The sequence below is a fragment of the Hydra viridissima genome, unplaced genomic scaffold (assembly GCF_058129835.1).
Source record: "Hydra viridissima isolate aposymbiotic clone 2 unplaced genomic scaffold, HvirCarnegie_v1 scaffold_2, whole genome shotgun sequence".
In the NCBI taxonomy this organism is placed as follows: Eukaryota; Metazoa; Cnidaria; class Hydrozoa; order Anthoathecata; family Hydridae; genus Hydra; species Hydra viridissima.
The window spans coordinates 1389644-1410140 of record NW_028324301.1 but is presented as its reverse complement, the minus strand read 5'-3'; the positions used below and the strand labels follow the sequence as shown (position 1 = coordinate 1410140).

Below are 20497 nucleotides of genomic sequence, written 5' to 3'. Positions count from 1 at the left end.
TAGTTTACTTTGGGTTCCATATTACAAAGGACCTAAGTATTTTAACTAAAAATGGCTGCTTTATTTATTTCATATAAACACGATATAAAATTTAAAGAAATTGATAAAGATAAATTTATTAAATTGCTTAACCAAAAACATTCTTTTAAGAAGACCATTTTCTTCTCGTGCACTTTCCGGCCATTATACTGATTTTACGAATTTTTTACGAAGATTTTATAGATTTTATGTAAAAATCTTTTAAAAAGTTAACAAAATTTTATGACTATCCTGACAAGAACACATTCACAAAGTCCAATTGCTACGTCACTGGCCAGCGGACACTGCCTTAAAATCAAACTCGACATGTCAACAATCCCTAAAAACAATTTGTTTAAATAGACCTTTACGCACATAATTCCATTTGTCTAAAAATTTTTTTTTGAAGAACTAGCCATTACTAACATAAAAAATAATAACTAGTAAAAATTTGTTTTTAGAAACTATGAAACGTCAATGGCTTTGATGACATTTTCGAAGGTTTTATACGAAGTTAAAAATTTTTTTATATAACTTAGTCCCACACCGTTAAATTCGATTAATAAATTTATGTATTAATTCACCAAAATTATATTAAAAACATTTCAATGAGTGGCGGGAATTTTAAATTTTTTCGCTTACAATGAAATTTAATTTTGCAAGCGTTTTTAACTAGCCAGATTTCAAATATATACCATGAGTTTTGCTTTGTTGTTTTGTTTTATTTTCCTATGGTTTAAAACCATTAACTCTTTACAAAGCCTTCAACTATCAGATGATAAAGAGCGGTCTGAAAGGGGGAAAAGTATTTTAGAAAAGTTTAGTAAGGACAAAAAGTTTATCGAAATGAGTTGTTGGGAAGAAGCACTTAAGAGACTTTCATCAAGTTGTCGAGATATGAATGATATTGAACAAAGCTACCTAGCACTTCAATTCTCTAATTGTCATCTAAAGAAATCAGGCTTAAAAGTTTATCCATGCCAAATTTCAAATTTCAAAGAATGCACTCATGAAATGGCATCTGATATTATTGCTTTTCAATCATACACTGAATTTTTTACACATGTTTCTGATATATGCTTTTATATGCAAAGCGCTTTGTGGAGAGAGCAAACTGAATCTACAATTAACAAACTTTCCAAGTCTTCAGCTGAATCTTTAGAAGTATTATCTCAGTCGATTCTACAACAACAGCAAGTTTTGCAATCTCAAAAAGAAAGTTTACAAAACCAAAAGGAAATCTTAGAAAATGAAGTCATACTTAAAGAAGTGCTTGTTTCATCTGCGCAATCTGCAAAAGATATCTTCCAAGAAGTTCGTGAACAAGCACAGCAACAGAAAACAATGTTCTCAGAAACGTTTGATGCTATATTTAAAAGTGTTGAGAGATTAACTAATCTACAGACTGTTCTTCTTGGTGAATTTATTAGTCTTCAGTCTGTTGCATTTTATTTAGTTGCAACTGTTGTTTGTTATTTGTTTACTAGTGCTCCAAGGACTTATTCAGCTCGACTGCCATTATTTGTGTCTCTGTCTTTGCTAATTATCTGTGAGAGATTTTATGTAAAATGGGCTATCAATGAGATTTCAAAGCAAGATACTAATAGTGTATGTTATATCTACATTAAGGTGTGTTCATTACATCTATATATATATACTATACTTGATGATTACAAATTGAATTAATTTTTCAGGAAAATATGCATGCTTGGATCTGGTTCTTGAGAAAAATCTTTCTTGTTTTTTCTGGTATTATTCTTGGATTTTGTGCTGCTCGCTACAAAGATTTCGATCGGATTAATTATAATATTTTGCGAGAATTGCAACTTCAGGTATTAGCACTTCATGAAGAGCGCAAAGAATCTAAAACATCTAACGTTTCAATTGACGAAGCTGCTTTTGATGCAAGAGTAAACATAGCTGAAAAGCATTTGGAGTAAAAGTTTTCTTTTAAAAAAAGTTTTCTTTTAAAAAAAGCATTTGGAGTGGGTAAAAGTTTTCTTTTAAAAAAAGCATTTGGAGTGGGTAAAAGTTTTCTTTTAAAAAAGTTGATTTATTTGCTTTGTATATAAATATAATTCTTGTATACAAACTCAAATTTGTGATTCAGAGTGTAGAAAATTTTTAAGGATATGTTTCAAACAAGATGTTTGAAGACTTTTGACTTTTTCAAACTTTTTTTTGTTTCTAAAAAAACCTGATGTCACTAACATGAATGCTATCCATGCACCTTTTTCTTGCCATTTAACAGTAAGAAACTCATTGTTGTGATTAAGTCCATGAATCTGTGGGTGAAAGTTCCTTCTAAGTAACCAATCAGATAAATGAAAACTACTTTATTCTTATCAATTGCTTTCATGAAAGATTTCATTTGTCCCAAGTTGATAGATAATTGAATTTGTATGATCTTATTGCAATATATAGGTGTGGGGTATTTTACACTTTTACTCCCTGGCTTTTTTGATAAATTGCAATGCTTTTGCAAGACTTTCCCATTCACATAGGAAGCAACAATACTTAGTGTATCCATCCTGAAGACCAAGTAAGACATCAACCACTTTCAGGTCACCACAGATTGGCTGTTGATATTGATTTAGGTTAAACTATCTTAAGAGTTCTTTCAAGTTTTTATATTTCTTTGATTGCAACTGTATAAGCAACTGATGATAGCTAATTGCCATTATGCAGCTATACAACTTTAAGACTTGTCTTAGAAGTACCAACAAGAAATATTTGATGTGTGTTACACAGGATTCTATTGTATTGCAGTCTGCATGAAGAAGACATGTTTATGAGCTGCAAATATTTTGTATTTGTTTTACTTTTTAGGTCTATTAATTTTTCTTTTTTACAGTAATGTGTTTTAAAACAATATATTGCAAAGTTTATAATGAGGTTTATTAATATTTTTGTTTTTACAACAAAAATTTCAAAAATAATAAGAGAGTCAAGGAATCCTATGTTCTCACTAACAAAGTTAAATTTTGTGTTGATCATTGACAAACCAACCTATCTGAAGTTGTTCATTCCAAATGTTTTCCATCTGTATCATTTAATACTGTTACAGACAATCAGCATAAACATTAAAAGAAACTTCCAGTAAATTCACTATTTAAAATTCAAATTATGAAAAATGGAAAAATTACATTATGATAGAGAAGGGTTAATAGTGAAATTATAGGCATATCCATTTAATAACATCAAGATGAAATTGAATGCAGTAAGCTTTTTAATTTTTTAAAATTAAGTTTCATTCACCGAGCATTCTGAGGTTCTTTAACCTAACATTTTTTGGTGGAATATATAATGTATAAAGGATGAACCAATCATTTCAAAGTATACTCAGCTGGGATAATAAAGGTCTTATGCAGAAATTCATGATTATCCATGCAAAGTTGTCAACCAAACTTTTTGACATTAAGAACAAGTATATCCTAAATATTTATTTAAAAATATGAAAAATGCATCAAAACAATTTTAACCTTTTTAGCATTTAGCAGGAATATTTCTCTAATTCTTTAAAGTAAGAATTAAGTGTCTGACCAGATTTTTTGACTTTGGCAAGATCTTAAAAAACACCTAGCATTCTGAGGTCCTTTTACCTGTAATATAAAGCTTACTCAACTTATTGTTAGCTTGTAAAACTTTCTTAGTCTCTTTTGAAAGAAATTGACTATAAATGCAGTTTTATCAAGAATTTGATTTTATGCACAATGCCAAGCTTCTAAAATTGATCATTAAAAATATCCCCCCGGCTCCCCACCACCATCTAAATAAGTTCTGCCAGTAAGTTTTAGAGTATTTTAGTCATCTCCTAAAATATTTTGCACACTAAACAGATGAAGGTTTTACAAGTTAGCAGAAATGATATTCTTTTTTTACAAGTTACGTTTTACAGGTACAAGTTAGCAAATTTGTTTGCAAGTTAGAAAGTTGTTCACACTTCTGTTTACCTTGAATTATTCTTCATTGTCATATTTTATTGACAGCTCTGATATTCTTAACAATGCAAATTTTTGTTTAGGGAAACTCTGCAAGCCATTTTAACAAGCACTCCTCATAAAGAAAATCTGGAAATGGAATTTAAGCTGCCTAACTATAAACCTACAGCTACTAGCGTGAAAGATTTTTCATATGATGGAAATTTTTATAAGCAAATTTCTGATCAAAGAAAGTGTGTGACTAATGTGGAACATACACAAATGTTTGATGTAAAAAGTATACAAAAAAAAGTAGATGTATCACTAAACGTGAGTTTTTTGACTTTTTTTCATTAAGCTGAAAGCAATAAATATAAATCATAAATTTTGAATCTTAACTTTTGCACATAATTTTAATGATCAATGGCCACAGACCAGCAATAGAAATACTTTTTAAATGATTTTGCTTGATTCTCATGTTTTTTGGTGTGCTGAGTCTAAAATAATAATAAAAAAAAGATACAGAATGCGATAAAATAGTTTTTCAATCTAATACCTGTGCATTTTAATATACTAAAACATACCGCAAAATCTAAATGAAATTATGTTGTCAATCGATGTAAATGGTTTATCCTATACTTCCCTTTCTTTTCCACCTTGTTCTTTTTTTTGCTTTAATGCTGTTTGTTTTCCTTCATTCAACATAACCTCATTTTTCAGCTGTTTTCCCATGTGCTCTAAGTTTGGCTAACTGAGGTTGTAAAAAAACATGCCTAACATTTTTTGTTATAAATGTGGTCAATTTGTAATTAAACAAAAGTGCATTATCAAGTTTTTTAATTTTTTTTTTTTTCTCTCACTGTCTCTACCCTATTTTTAAATAAAATTGGGTTCATATTGTAAGAGAATTGTAGGTGATACAAAAAACAGATTTCAGGCGATGGTTTCACTAAAGATTCAGCTGCATTTGTTTAAAATGTCTTCACAATATATTTTTTTGTGTTCCAACATGTTTATTTTTTCTAACTATGCAGTCCTTAACTTAATTATTAAATAAAAGAAAAGGATTTAGTAATTTGTAGATTCTTATTTTTTGTAAGAACTTCTCTGTGCAATTAAAAGTCTTTTCTTTTAACTTGTGTTTCAAACCAAAAAATCTTTCTTCAAACAGAATCTTATTGGTGAACTCTTTTAAAGTTTCTCTTTTTTTTCGATTCCTATACTTTTTCTATTCAAAGATATCTGTTTGTCAGATTAAAATTTAGTGATGGATATCTCTTATGTGGCATAAGCATTTTGTTTATTATTTGGAAACCAGGTGCCTAATTGAGATAGAAATCTAAACAACTTTTTGGTACTGATCATGTTTTATATTTCCTTTCATGATAAGTTTTCAACATTTCATGATAAGTTTTCAACATTTTGAGCGTTCTTTTTCTATAGCCGCACAGAAAGTGTTTGTTTAGTCAGCTAAATTTAAGTGGATAAATTCAAGTGAATTGCTTTATAATGCCAAAAGGAAGTGTATTGGATAAAAAGGAGAAATGAATGATTGAAGCTCATAGACAGGAAGTGGTGCTAATCAGCCCGGTAGATCCGATAAAGTGGTGAAGAATTATTTAAAGAATCCAAAAAATTATGTCTATATTAAACTTATCGGTTTGTAAAGAAACAGTTCGTAAGGCTTTACACACTGGTCCCAATATTAGTCGATCAAAAATGGCTAAGCCTTCAAATCATACTCCCAAGCACAAAGAGAAACGTTTGGAATTCGCTAAACTGAACATGGAGCGTCAATTAGATACGGTAAAATCTTTGTTTTTTTGTTTTTTAAACATTGAGCAAATGAAACTTTTTAAGTTTTATGCAACATCTAACGATTTTATTCATTTTTTTTTTCTTTTACTGTAGGTGATATTTTTAGATGAAAAGAAGGTTAGTTTGAATAGTTCCAAAGGATTCACAGGCTATTCGGGAGATCTGCAGAAGGAACCAGAATACTTTTCTACCCGTAACTTCGGTGGTTTGGATTTTGTGCAACGGGCAAACTTAATTTGACGTTCACATCTTGTAAGATGAGCTTACATCGAGGTTCTGAACAATTGTTTGCTTCCAATCGAAGCGAACTATCGTCGCAAAGAGGTTCATGCTCCAGCAAGATAATGCCGGTATTCATATCAAAATCAAAATTCTGGTTTAACAGTCGGAAAATCGATTTGTGGCGGCCAATCCCGTAGCCCGAATCTAAATCCCGTGGAGAATATCTAAAGAATCATCATCGAACGCATTTACGTTGACAAAAAGGAATACAATAGCGTTGCTGAACTAAACAGCTTAACTTTGGAAGCCTAAGATAATTTTGAAATATAAATTCTAAAGAACTTGGTTGGAATTGTGTCTAAGAGAATTTTTCAGGCTATTGAACAAGCTTGAGACTATTAAAACACACAAAATGTTCAGCGAATTGAATATTTTATTATATATCCATCAAACAATAAGTGTGGAAATAGAAATTAACCAATCAATTTCACTTAAATGCATAAATAAATTCTTAATAAAATTACTTTGTTAATGTTTTCGCCAGTGTTGTGTTCCATTTAACATATTTTAAAATGTTTAACGACAAAAAATAGAAATAAATATCTATCTAACGAACTATGGCTAAAATGTGTGTGCGACTATAGCAAAAGATCGCAGTGTGTAACTGACATTTTTTATCATAGTTTTAATTGTTATTACGCAAGTGTTTTGTAAAAGTTATCTGAAAATGCTAAAACAGGAGTAATTTCCGTAGAAAAACTTATGAGGTAAATATCTGCTCTAGATTTCTTTTTTTTTTTTTTTTTTTTTCTATTAAAATTGAATTCTTTTTGGGTTTCTAATGCAGGGAATTAGAGAACAAAAACTTGAAAATAAAAAAAAGGGATCTGCACCTATCAGGTTCTGGTTACGCGTTAGAGTTAGTCTATTGTTTATTCATCGTTTTATTTTTCTAGGACTCCAGGTATAACCTTCGATCTCGAAACCGAAGCGGTTCGTCTCAGTTTGATAGTTCCTTGATTAATACCACCATAAAAAATACCACCACGAAAAAGGTGTCAAAAACAAAGAAAATGTTGCCTAAAAAAAACCGACCTGCATTCTTCAGTTCAGATGACGAGTCGTGATTAAATGTCAGAACTCCATGTTACTATAAATTGTGTTTTTTTTTGGTTTTTTTTTGGTTTGTTTTTGTTTTAAGTTTTACGTCCACGCAGCAAAACTTTGACGTTTAATTTACTTTATATTAATTTATTGCAGTATTTTTTTTTTAAATTTATCTGGTACTCTCGTTCTTGATTATGATTTTTTTGTTCGTAGCTGAATTTTACTTTTTGTGTTATATGTTGTTGTTTTTTTGTTTTTTTATACTATTTATTTTAAAAAACTATTTATTTGGAAACAAATTGAAATTTAAAAAAAACAAGCTATTTTTATCAACTTGTTTACGAATTATAATTAAAAATTTTTTTTTTTTTTACGCCGTTTGTAATTTTTTGTGGCACTTTTATATTAATTGTAGGGCTGAAAATCTTCTGTGAGTTGCATGTTTTTGATGTACTATTTTGACAGAAAAGGGTCAATTAGCCCCAGAACGCTGAAATCTGATATGTGTATTTAAAGCGATAAGCCGAAAAACAGAACTTAAAGCTTACGGGATTTAAATTTTTGGGGCTTTCCAATATGGTGATTTTGGCGTCAAAAAAATTGAAGTTTTGCTCGGAGTTGCGCTATCCAGTTATTATAGAGATCAGTGGTTGGAAGACCTTCAAAAGAGTTTTGTGATAGCAGTGTCCGATTTAAGCCTAGAAAAGCTGAGGATTTAAGGAAGGAATGATCAAGTAGTGAACTGTTATTTTCAGTGGAAATGAAGTAAAGAGAAGAACGTCAGGTAAAATCTGCTGTACAATTAAAAGCCATTGTCACAAGGAAAGATACGGGTTCTTCAAAATTATACACATCTTTAACTGCAGATGAAGCTTTGGCACTTTCGTTGTCGGTGCCAAACTTAAAAAATTTCAATATAGTTTAATACGTCAAACTGCAAACGATTATAATTGTGATTTGTATCCTCCATATGAAACTATTTTTCCCAAAAATGTAGATGTTAGTGAATTATCTGTAGAGGTACCTCTTCATGAATAAGAGACCATACAGCTGCAAGACTTTTTCAGTCATTCGATAATGTAATTTCCTCACTTCCTCAAAATTGTATTAAAAGTATACGTATGGTCACAAAATGGTGAGCGAGCATTTTTTAAATAACTATCGCTCCAATAAAATTAGAAATAGATAACGTAGATAGTTCTGGCAAAACGATTGATTGGAGAAATCCCATTACGTGCTCTTCTAAGAGTTGCAGACCATTAAAGTTAATTTTTACCAAAAAAAATACAAACTTTATTAGCGATCAAGTCGACTGCGTCAATACATAGTCATTGAGAACGTCCAGAACCTAATGGCAACAAAATCTTTCTAAAGCACTATTTCTTTGTATGATCGACGGAAAAATATTAACTAAAATAATAATCATAACTGACACTAAATCCCATCAACGATGCTATCTTTGTCATTTAACTTCAAAAGGCTTTAACAGTATTAAGTTCGTTTAAAGTTATTAACAGCGCTTATTTAAATTAAGGAATAACCCCATGGATTCGCCTATTTGAGTGTTTAGTTCATTTTAGTTACCGTTTTGCCTTTAGGTTTACTGTATAAAAACGTACTGAGAACATTTCTCTATAAAAAATTCACTTAGATCCAAAATATGGAATACATGATGAAGAATCTTCTTGTGTTGTCTGATCCGTTTTTAATTAATATTTCTAGAAAATATTGTGAAGAACCCGAAATCAATGAATATCCAAAAGAGTTAAAATATTATTACATATAATATAAAAAATAGAAAGCTTAAGAACATGAATATATAAAAAATAGAAAGCTTAGGAATAATTCTTTATTTTTTTAATTAAATGTTTTGTAAATGATATATAACTAAATACATATCTGACAATTTTTTTTGTTTCCGTTGTTTTAAACGATTTATGAATTTTGACCAGTTTTTTGCGTAATTCCGCCTGGGGTACCAAAAAAACAAACAAATCTTTTGCTCCATATGCAAATGTGGAATCTCAGTAATCATAAATTCTTCAGAACAATTCAAATGAGAACTTTAATAGTGTTCTGTGTGTGTTATTAAAACTAATGAATTATTGATATCAGAATGTTATTGCTCATTTTTTTGTTTCATTGTTCATCTTTTTAACACTTTTTGACGCAACATTTTCTTTGTTTATTATATTTTGGATGGGACACTGTCTCAGCTATACTATCAGTCACCATGAAAAAATATTTATGCTTAGCTATTTTATACCCTAAACGAATAAGTTTTCAGAATTATCATTTCATTTGATAATTTTTCAAATATATATATATATATATATATATATATATATATATATATATATATATATATATATATATATATATATATATATATATATATATATATATATATATATATATATATATATATTATATATATATATATATATATTTATGAAAGATCTGTTGCAGGAACCTACTTTAATCATATATAGGTTAATCATGTATATGTTAATGTGGGAACAGTTTCTAAATTCTGGTATTTTAGGTGTTAAAGAGTACGTTGTTACATAAAATCATCAGTTATCATCCTAGATGGAGGACAATACTCCTTTTATAAATTCTGTCCTCCTTTGAAAAGTTATAGTAATACTACATTATATTAATATTCATACAAAGAATACAGATAAGTATATAGTAGTAGTAGTAGTAGTAGTATATATGTATATATATATATATATATATATATATATATATATATATATATATATATATATATATATATATATATATATATATATATATATATATATATATATATATATATATATATATGAAATAACTGTTTAAGTCTTTGCAGTGTATATATTACTTGATTATTTTTTATTTTTAAGGGCATGAGTATTGAAAATTATATTCTGGGAAAGTTTCTTGGTAAAGGAAGTTATGGTGAAGTAAATCTTGCCAAAAGTAAAATTGATAAAAAATGGGTATATATATATGTTTATTTTATATTTTAACAACATTTTTTTCAAGAAAATGTTGTCAAAAGATTGGTCATAAAAATTTATTAATTTAGTCATAAGTTCCTTTAGTTAATTTCTTTTATAATCTCAACTAAGATTTTCTCTTAGTGGTAATTTGAATTTTAGAAACAGAAGTCAAAGTGCTTGGTCACCCAAGGTATTGGGAGTGGCCTCATTTAATAAGGGTGCCACAAAATATTTTTGTTATGCAAGTTGTTTTGAACATCAAACTTTGGATACAAATCACAATTATGATCATTTACACAATTTTCTCATTTGAGTGCTAAAGAAATAGTTTGCTCTTTAAATGAATCTAAAAAGTTTTTGGAAACAAAAATGAATAATCAGCATGCAGTCCATGTTTGATAAAAAGAAGCATTTACACACATTCACTTCTTAAATTTGCTGTTCTAGGTTTATTATAATCACCAAGTTTTTAGTCTTAATTAAAAGTCTGTGTTCTTAATGTTTACAGCATTTAAAATATCTATGTGATTCTGTTTTACAATAATTTTATTGTAAATCAAATTTTATCCTATATACCAACTTACGATTGGTTGTACTAGATTTATGGTAGTAGGTGATATTTTGTAAAGAAGATAATTTGTACAGTATGAACTCTATGTTTTCATTGTGGCTTTAAGTTTTTAAATGAGTCAGATAAAAAGTTTACATAGTTAAATGGAATCTCTTTTTGTTATAAAAACAATTGATTTTTGTTTTAGTATGTTATAAAAACAATTGATTTGCATAATGCATCCAAGAAAGAGAGGTTATTTGCTCAGCAAGAGGTATCTCTTTATTAAATTTTTTAATTTCCTTTACTATTTTAAGACTGCTTACAGCAGAATAATAGAACTGATATGCCATGAGACACTAACTCATAAGATTAAAATATACTACAAGTGAGGTAGACCAATAACATTTCTTGCAAATAACAGGAATAAATTTCTATTACAGAGTTTCCTTAAAATGGTTTACTTAAGTCAAAGAAAAAATTATTTAAATAGAAATGATTTTTTAATTAGTTATAATACATTAATTGTTTTTGGATAGTTTAGTAGCAGTGATTTCTATGGGCCTAGAAAAAGCATGTTAGATAATTTTTTTCAAAACATTTGTTTAAAAATAGAATCGTTTTTTGCAACATGATTTCTTTAAATGCAGTAATCTTTATAAAGTTTTTGAGGGCAGTGCATCCAATGTATTCATTTATTTTTTTAAAATATGATAATAAAAATTAAATGAGAGAATCAAAATAATTCTTTATTATGAAAATCTTATTTTCATAATAAATAGTTATACAAATAAAATTTATTTTGATAGCAGCAAGTTCTTTTATTCCCTTTGTTACAGAAAAAGCTTTAGACAAACTGAAGAGTGAATGGAAAAAATTATTCCAGTTAGCAGCAAATTTCAATTTTAAAAAATTTAATAAAAATTATATCTTACTAAATAAAAAATCTTGTGTTTTAAGGAAAAGATGAAGACTTTAACCCTTTGTGATCCAATATTTTTTTCGGAATTCCCACAGTCTGGTCCAAATTATTTTTTTTGGAAAAAAAGAAAAAAATGTCAGATACTAATATTGGATACTTTATTGTTCTTATTTGTATTTTTTTACTAAGGGTTACCTCTTTATTATAGCTAAGCATGCTGCTCTGTCAAGCTCAACTCAACGTTGGACCTGATACTAACACTGAGACTGTCAGGATCCCACTTGATGTCGGACCGCAAAGGGTTAAACTTAAAGCCCGTGTAGTTTGAACCCAGAGATTACAAAACAAGAGTTTTTCATAAAATTTTAAAGAAATTGAAAATAAAGTTTATTAGTTGAGTTAGTTTATTCAGTTTCAGAATCCAACTACATATTTTTAGGAGGTTGCCTAGATATTTAAAAAGAAATTACCTAAAAGAATTAGAATCTAGCACAATGAAGTCAGATTTTAGAGGATTGAAATATTCTTTGGTCATTTTGAGATTGTAAAAAAGAAAAAAAGAATAAAAAATTAACTTTATTTTTAAAAGTAAAATCATGAGTTTCTATTGGTTTCTATTGATTTAATTAAACTATATTCTAATCTCCCTGAGAAATAAAGTTCTATTAGTATTTTTCACCCAAATTTCAATCTTCAGTTTATTTTTTATTAAAAATTGCTGCAGTGATCCTACTGATTCCATTTTTAAACTTAAATCACAGTTTATTGTTTTAATATTTAAACCATAAAAAAAAAAAATATTTTTAACTTTTCAACTTTTATCAAAATTATCTGTGATAATTTTTCTTTCTTTTTTTTTTTTTTTTGTAGATTATTTGAAAATCTCAACCAAGCTTTCAATTTTTTCCAGTTGTTTGTTTTTTCCAGGTAGATATACTGTCGAAACTTAATCATCCTAACATTGTGTCTTACAAAGAATCCTTTCAAGTTGGCAATGGATGTTTGTCTATTGTAATGGGATATTGTGAAGGGGGAGATCTTTATACCAGATTAAAAGAACAAGCAAAGCTAAAAAAGTATTTAACCGAAACACAGGTTGTTGAGTGGTTTATACAAATCGCTATGGCACTTCAAGTAAATTTATGTTTTTAAGATTAAAAAAGAAAGTAAGAAAAGCTTGAAAAGTTTAAATTTAAAACTATAAATCTTTTTTCTGTAAAAATAAGTTAAAATTTTTTTTGTTTTGCAATAATATATTTTTTTAAATTAAACCTTTACATATATATATATATATATATATATATATATATATATATATATATATATATATATATATATATATATATATATATATATATATATATATATATATATATACACTGGCGAGCAAAAAAAAGTGAACAGCGACTGCTTACGCATAAAATGAAAGAGCTCTGGTCAGAAACTCATACAAGCTTGTTTATTTTTGTTCGTACTATCAAAGAATTTACGTTTATCTTTCAAAGAAAGATGAAATTAAATTTCAACATGACAATGCTCCTTGCCATACGTCTAAACAAGTTAAAAAATGGCTCAAGGATAACAATATCTTCCTTTTTGAAAATTGGCCTGCCCAAAGTCCAGACCTTAATCCCATTGAAAATTTGTGGGACTATATGGATAAAGAGGTCCATAAAAATAATATTTCATCTTTGGATGATCTTTGGGCAGCCATAAAACAAGTTTGGGTTACGATACCTGACCGTTTGATAGCAAATTTAATTGAGTCGATGCCACGTCGATTAAATGAAGTGATGAAAAATGGTGGTGGCCACACAAAATATTAATTTTTTTTTTCAAAATGAATCGTATATATGTGTATGTATATGTATTTAATATAAGCAATATGTTATATTTTATGTATTATATTTTTAATTGATTAATAATACATAATTTACTGAAAAATTGTACTGTTCACTTTTTTTTGCTCGCCAGTGTATATATATATATATATATATATATATATATATATATATATATATATATATATATATATATATATTAGTTTGATGTTTTATTCCTAGTATATGCATGATCAAAATATTCTCCATCGAGACTTAAAAACTCAAAATATTTTCCTCTCTAAAACCAAGATCATAAAGGTACATTTTTTGTGTGTGTACATGTTTTAAAAGTTTGTGCTTTTATAACTTTCAAAATATTATTTGTAACATACTTAGAAGAAGTTCTAGATTTTCTAGAAGATTTGTAAATTTATGGATAAGTGGGTGGAGGTGGGTGGGGGTGGGGGGACTGTTACATAGATGATATTCAGTTTACCAAGGTTTTTAAGGGGTTTGTTTGACTTGCTGAATTAATCTTATTAATTTCTTAAACTTCAATTGATGGTAATAATAAAAAAGTGTTAACTTTTTGTTTTTAAATAATGTACAGTTTTTTTAAAAAATGATTAATATTAAAAGATTAACTGTTTTAAACTCTTTGTTATATATTTAACAACATTTGTTTTTGTATAAATTTTTGTTGTCAATTTGTATATGGTTCATACTACATTAGCAAAAAAACTTCTGTTTAAGTTTTAAGTGTAGTTCTAAAATGAATCTAAAAATTCATTATGTATGAAAGTTAGGAAAGTCTTTATCAAAGTTCAAAAAAAACTTTTTAAGTTTGAGTGATTTTGGAAATTATATCATTTATCACCCCATTTTTAGAATGATAAAAATTTATGTAAAGATGTCAAAAGGAATTTATTATAAAAGTTTTCAATTTTTAAAAGAATTTATATAACAAAGTCTTAAAAAATATAACTGAATACATTTCTTTATTTAATTTTAAGTTCATAAATTTGCCTACCTGTCAGTGTATTTAATAAAAAGTCATCTTTTGTAATGTTTTTGTTTTTTTTTAGTTAGGAGATTTAGGCATTGCTCGTGTACTAGATAATAATATTGACATGGCAACTACTATGATTGGAACTCCTTACTACATGTCACCTGAACTTTTCTCCAACAAACCTTATAACGCCAAATCTGATATTTGGGCACTTGGATGTTGTGTATATGAGATGGCAACACTTAAGCATGCATTTAATGCCACTGACATGAGCTCTTTGGTGTACAAAATACTCAAAGGCAAGGTGTGGTTTAAATGAAAAAAACTTTTATGTTATATTTAATATTACTTTAAACAATGTGGTTTGTAATTTATACTAATACATAATTCACAAACTTACTGAGATTTTTAAAAAAAAAAAACAATTTTTTGTAGTATAATTTTCTGTGTTAATATAATATCAATTCATATTGTTTTATTGAAATTTATAGCTTCCATTAATGCCCCAGCATTACTCTAGGGATTTGCAAGAAATTATAAAAACTATGCTCATGCATAATCCCTCTTCAAGACCAAGTGCTGCTCGGCTGCTGCGCCATCCTTTTATAAAGTCACACATTGTACTGTTCCTGGAAGGAAGTGAGAACAGGTGCTGATTTTCTTAGTAGTATTTTTTGTCATTGTGAAATTGTTTTTTTTTTCATGGCATCTTGTTGTATTGTATTAAAGCAAACTTTTGTACCCACATTTATTATTGTTCAGTTTAATTTGGTTTTGTTTTACCATTTTAAGCTTGTTTTCTAAATTTGTTAAGGTATACTGTGTGTATACAAATGCTGAATTTTTATCTAATTTTTAACTAATTTAAATCTATTTAGTACATCACTTTTCACAAGTAAAATCTTTCCAAAAAAAATTCTAGTACTAAGAAAATTGACATTTGATTTGTCATGATTTGATGGGTATAAGTTTAATTTCCTACCTGAAAACTTTTTTTTCCCCTCTACAATTTCATTTTGTTATAAAAATGTATTACAATATTTGTATATGAATTAATCAGGCTTTTACCAGGTTGTAGTTCAAAGAATCAGTGGATCAAATTTACCTCCATATTTTTGAACTGGGAGCCAGATTGCAGTTCATTTTTTTACACCATTTTTTTATTCTTTTTTGGTTCAGTTTGGATTGCACTTCTGGTTTAGAAACCTGATAAAACTCATCTTCACAAAGAAGCTTTTAATTTAAAATTTGCAACCAATAATTGAATGAAACCTCCTTTACTAGAGCCATAACATATCTAGTGAATGTGTTTTGGTTTTTTTTAATAAAAAAAATTAATATTGAAGTAATATGAATTTACATACTAGCATACCAGTTTTGGCTTTAGAAGAACACTTTGAGTAGCTTTCTGTCTTGAATCCAAATGATTTATCTAGTAATTATATTTATCAAAAATGAAAGAGAATACTGACAAATTTTACATTAGCAAAAAATATCTTTAAGATATTTTTTGCTAATGTAAAATTTGATTATAACTAATTTTCTGCGTAAATCTAATAACATGGAAAAATTCATGGCAAAAAATTTTTAACCTTAAGAAAATCATCAACCTCTATTAGTAGTGCGTCTTAAGGTTTAGGCCCAAACGCAAGAATTAAACTTGAAACTTTAAAACAGGTGAATTCCTGGATAATACCATTTTTTAAAAAATTTCAATTTAACACTTAATTGATTAGTATACATTTGTATGTATGTATGTATGTATGTATGTATGTATGTATGTATGTATGTATGTATGTATGTATGTATGTATGTATGTATGTATAATTTTTATTAGTGAATTTAGCAAGGATAGAGACAAGTTATTAAGCTTTGAAAAACAACTTTCGTCAAAACCAAATAAGCATGTAATTATTTGAAAATTAAATAACTCAATTAGTTTCTTCCTAAACCAGCTTTTAAACCAGAAAAATGGGCTCTGGATGAATTTAGTTCCAGAACCAGAATTGTACTCCTTGAACTGCAAACAAAGATGACAAAACTATTTTTTTCCAGGCAAAACCATAGTATTAATTAAAGTTATGCATAAGTTTTAATTAAATACAGTGGATATATAAAATACAGTGGATATATAAAATCTGTATTTTTTCAAAATTGTATTAATGATTATTTCAGGAGGAGAAGTGACACCAAATCAAGAAATATTCCAGTTCAAAATTCTAGTGATTCTGGTTTTTTTGGTGAGCCTGATTTACAACCTGTTGCTACTTTATCTAAAGTTGAAATAGAAATTGTTGAAGACAAAAGTAAATCACACAATTTATCTGATGAAAATCAAGATCCTCAAGATAACAGATTATCATCTGATAAAGACAATATTTCCGAAGCGTTTCAAAATAAAAAATTATTTGCTAAAAACAATATTTCTAAGAACTCTAAGGAACAAGTATTATCTAAAAAATGTAATAATTCTGAGGTTCCTGGAGATAAATTATTACCATTACATAAAAACGATATTTCTGTAGATCCTAAAGATAATCTTATTGATCTTAAAGAAAAAAAAAATCCTGTTGAACCCTCTAATAACAATCGATCAAATGTAAATGACCAAAAAAATGGCAAAAAACTTTCGATGAATGAAAATAACAATCCAGCAGAAGTTCGCAAAATAATATCAAATCGCATTAAAGCCAAATTGCAGCAGAAAAAAGATGAAGAAATTAAAAAGTTTTCCACTAATGAAAAAGATGTTAAAAATTGTCTTCAGCAAGATGATTCAAAAAATGGTCCTGTCAACCATTTGCCTTACCCAAATCAGTGTGAAAATTCACAGGGTAAAAATGGAGAACGAGTAGGTTAAAAAATAATATATTAACATAAAAATTTTTTTATTTTGTTTTACTTTTTTATGGTTTTCAAATAATTTTTTCTTATTCTGTTTAGCATTTGAGTAGACCATTGCCTCCACCACCATGCGATAACTTTAAGTCAACTGAGTTTGACCCTAATGGTCCTTTAAGGTTTTCTAGTAATTATACTTTTCTTTGGATTAGAAGATAAATTAGTATTTTCTAGATTTCTTTTAAGTATTTTAAAATTCTGATTATTTTTTTAGATCCAATAAAGTTAATGAAGTTAATGAAACAAAAGTTTTTAGTCAAGAAGTACTGATTACTGTTACCAATAATCTAATTTAATATTAATTTTTAATATAATTTATTATATTTATTATCCATTTACATTCCTGTGATATTTTTTAAATTTAGAAAATATATTTAGTGTAGGCCAAATACAGAAGCACGAAAAAAGCGTCGTCAAAGGCAACAAGAATTTGTAAAGCCATTTGTTTCTGATATTCGGCAAGGTTAATTTCAAATAATTATGTCTTCTGATTTCACTTATAATTTTTTTCCTGCATTTTTTTAACTTTTTACTTTTTGCAGTAAATTGCAACAGCAACAAATTTCATTTAGTTCCAAAAAAACTGCCATTTGCTAAAAACAAAGTTGTGTATCCCTATGATCACCCTGATGGTGCTAAAGATATATCTAAAAATATTGATGTAATTCTATCTTCACAGCATGTTAGTTAGGTTAATTTTTTTTTTTTTTTGTTATGGGACCTTTTTATATCTTGATAATCCACTTGAGCTTTTTTTCAGAAAGTCAAAGAATTGAATGAGGTTGTTAAATCCACCGAAGAATTGAATGAGGTTGTTAAATCCACCAAAGAATTAAATGAAGTTGTTAAATCCACCGAAGAATTCAATGAGATTGTTAAATCCACTGAAGAAGCTTCCTTCATTAAAACTCTTCAACAGACTTTGAAAATGGAAAATGATTTTACTGAGAAGATTTCACCTGAGCAAAGTATTGAAGCAGATTTTGGTAAACAATTTTTTAACCTTTTTGGTTATAAAATATTGTTAAATGATTTTAGTTATTGATAATTGTTCTCCATTTCAACTTTTAATGAGAAGGTAGGAGAGTAAATTCTATTTCTGACTGATTTTTGAACAATGTTAGATCAGGCTTAGGTCATAATATTTTAAAGTAATTGTTATGCTACAAATAATATCATTAATACTTTTATGTATAGTATATCATTTATATTTAAAAAATTTTAAACTAAAAAATTGTTTTATTAAAATTAAGTTGTAAAAAATTAAGCTATATAAAGCTAAAAATGTTGTTCAGTTGAATTTTCTAAAACTTTTAAAAAAATTAGTAAAACCAATTTTAATTTTGAAAATAATTCAAATTTAGTTTATAGATTCTAAAAGATAATTTGATTGTTTGTCTTATGCCAAACTGTTACTGCATTTTTGCAGCGTAGTTTTAGCTGGCTCCCTTACAAGCCTATTTGCAACTTCTCAAGAAACCTGTTGGTGAATTCCTTAAATAAGTAGTGTTGTCTTTCTGTTGTCCGCTTTTTTACTGCAAACTAATAGTTATATGTTAACATAACTGCATATAAATGATGACGTGATAGATTTCTTTTTATTATTTTTTGCTATTGCTCTTTAAGTAAAAAATTTTGTTTATATAGTTGTTGATTGCCCAACTGTTACAGGAAGATTGGTGGATAGGATTGCACGACTAAGATGGTACGAACTATTTTTTTATGGCTTGATGGCTCCAAAACATCTAAAAGTATATTATTTTTTATTTTGTTGAATTTTAGCGAGTGTATTTCTATTCTTGGAGAGGAATTATTAAAGCTTGCATACAAAGTCATTGACACAACGAACAACGAAGAACAAGTTGAAGTAAGAAATTCTTCCACGGATCAATTTTTTTTTTAATTTTGGTTTCACAATCTTTGCGGGTGGCAAGTGCTTTACATCGTGGTGTCGTTTTTTTTTTTGTGTGTGTGTATTTGTTATTACTTTATACTCAGGCTGCCTTAATTTCACTGATGGGACGAGTTAAATATGATGAAGTTGGTGCTCAAGTTTTGCAGTTAAAATTTTGCGAAGAGTTTACTGCGACATCTTAAATTTTAACCGGAGGCTTAAAAAAATTTTGGATCATTTTCGGAAGAGCACAACTTGCTCATTTTTTTTGTCAAAATTATCTTTTGTTTCATTTTTCTATTATTTTTTTATTTATTTTATAAGAGGGTTTTCCGATTGGTTTTCGTTATATTTCTTTATCAGATAATATTTTTGTTAAATTTCTCTATCAGATGTATAAATTTATTGTGCATATTTAAATAGATTATTTTCAGCGTTGTGTGCATATGTAAAAAATATATGAAAGAAAAAATTAATTTAATATTGAAAAGTATTACAAACGATTGGTGAATTATGAATAAAAAGGTAGGATACTGACTTGGTTTTTTTTTTCGTTAACTTCAGTTATATTAGTTTTCTTTATTTAAAAGCTAACCTAAAAATAGAGTTTACGCATTAGTTGGTCGTTAAAACTCTAAAATGAATTTGCAAATATATTAATGCACTCTGTATGACATGGCCATGAGTTTGCTTATATTTGAAGACTGGTGTCACAACTGTAATCCATAGTTTACGGCAATTTTCAATTTTCGCTTATCAACTTGAGTAACATCAACAAGCCCCATCTACACTGTCATTCAAAAAAGTAATTGCATCTCTAATTATAAGCACTAAAATGTAAAAGGTTTTTTACTGTTTGTTCCTTGTATAGTCTGTTAAACTAAAACAAATCTACAGACCTTTGACTCGATCAGTTGTCTATTACTTTGAGTTTTAATACTAAAATTTCAAGACCAGCGTCATTTAAATAATTTCTTTGCTCACTTTTAATGCCAAAGAAGGAAATGGGGTAAATTACAAAAAAACTTATAAACAATTTTCATTTTGATAACCCTGAATTTCGCTTTGTCGCATCCGCTAGTGCTGTTAGTAGCTCTTGTTTTTATCCTCAAAACACTGTTTAAAGTTTTTCCCCGTTAAATATTTTTATTTGAACAAATATTAAATTTATATATTATGTATACTATTAATATTTACATTTGAAAAAATACTGGCTAAGCGTCTGCGTATCGTTTCATTCCGATATACCGAGATTTAAACTATTAAAATGCCGGTTAAAATTTTTTTCCCGGTATTTAACGTAATTATTCCGATGACACTTTC

General features: G+C 27.8%; 2 protein-coding genes across 14 annotated transcripts; both read left to right on the top strand.

Annotated features, from left to right (window-relative positions):
- Positions 1–470: 470 nt before the first annotated feature.
- LOC145181975 (uncharacterized) lies at positions 471–7517 on the top strand. 4 transcript variants are annotated; one of them, XR_016450161.1, is made up of 6 exons: positions 471–1626; positions 1713–1954; positions 4043–4268; positions 5382–5744; positions 5850–6745; positions 6935–7517. XR_016450161.1 is itself a non-coding variant. In XM_090080063.1 (4 exons), the coding sequence occupies exons 1-4, from the start codon at positions 715–717 to the stop codon at positions 7103–7105; spliced, it is 1551 nt and encodes a 516-aa protein (XP_089936189.1). In that variant the 5' UTR covers positions 471–714; the 3' UTR covers positions 7106–7517. The 4 variants fall into 4 exon arrangements, 1 of the variants encoding a protein (XP_089936189.1); XM_090080063.1 differs by lacking the exons at positions 5382–5744; positions 5850–6745; XR_016450163.1 differs by lacking the exons at positions 1713–1954; positions 6935–7517 and having other exon boundaries at positions 655–1647; positions 5850–6498.
- A 1541-nt stretch (positions 7518–9058) lies between these two features.
- LOC145192613 (uncharacterized) lies at positions 9059–19711 on the top strand. Of its 10 annotated transcripts, none has more exons than XM_090078845.1 (16): positions 9059–9163; positions 9977–10072; positions 10834–10899; positions 12475–12681; positions 13611–13688; positions 14456–14683; positions 14871–15028; positions 16555–17230; positions 17323–17399; positions 17495–17543; positions 17659–17743; positions 17853–17962; positions 18041–18266; positions 18928–18985; positions 19063–19147; positions 19279–19711. In XM_090078845.1, exons 2-16 carry the CDS (start codon positions 9980–9982, stop codon positions 19375–19377), a joined length of 2295 nt encoding a protein of 764 aa, XP_089934971.1. In that variant the 5' UTR covers positions 9059–9163; positions 9977–9979; the 3' UTR covers positions 19378–19711. The 10 variants fall into 10 exon arrangements, 7 of the variants coding, with proteins under 7 accessions (XP_089934971.1, XP_089934970.1, XP_089934973.1 ...); XM_090078844.1 differs by lacking the exon at positions 9059–9163 and adding an exon at positions 9626–9728; XR_016449830.1 differs by lacking the exon at positions 9059–9163 and adding an exon at positions 9629–9772 and having other exon boundaries at positions 17646–17743.
- Positions 19712–20497: the final 786 nt, after the last annotated feature.

Bases quoted from the DNA above. Each gene is read 5' to 3' on its own strand.
- LOC145192613 (XM_090078845.1), top strand. From the start codon at position 9,980: ATGAGTATTGAAAATTATATTCTGGGAAAGTTTCTTGGTAAAGGAAGT. The intron at 14,684-14,870 runs GTGTGGTTTAAA...TGAAATTTATAG, and splicing joins ACAAAATACTCAAAGGCAAG to CTTCCATTAATGCCCCAGCA. The intron at 17,400-17,494 runs GTTTTCTAGTAA...TTATTTTTTTAG, and splicing joins GACCCTAATGGTCCTTTAAG to ATCCAATAAAGTTAATGAAG.
- LOC145181975 (XM_090080063.1), top strand. From the start codon at position 715: ATGAGTTTTGCTTTGTTGTTTTGTTTTATTTTCCTATGGTTTAAAACC. The intron at 1,627-1,712 runs GTATGTTATATC...TTAATTTTTCAG, and splicing joins CAAAGCAAGATACTAATAGT to GAAAATATGCATGCTTGGAT. The intron at 4,269-6,934 runs GTGAGTTTTTTG...TTATTTTTCTAG, and splicing joins AAGTAGATGTATCACTAAAC to GACTCCAGGTATAACCTTCG.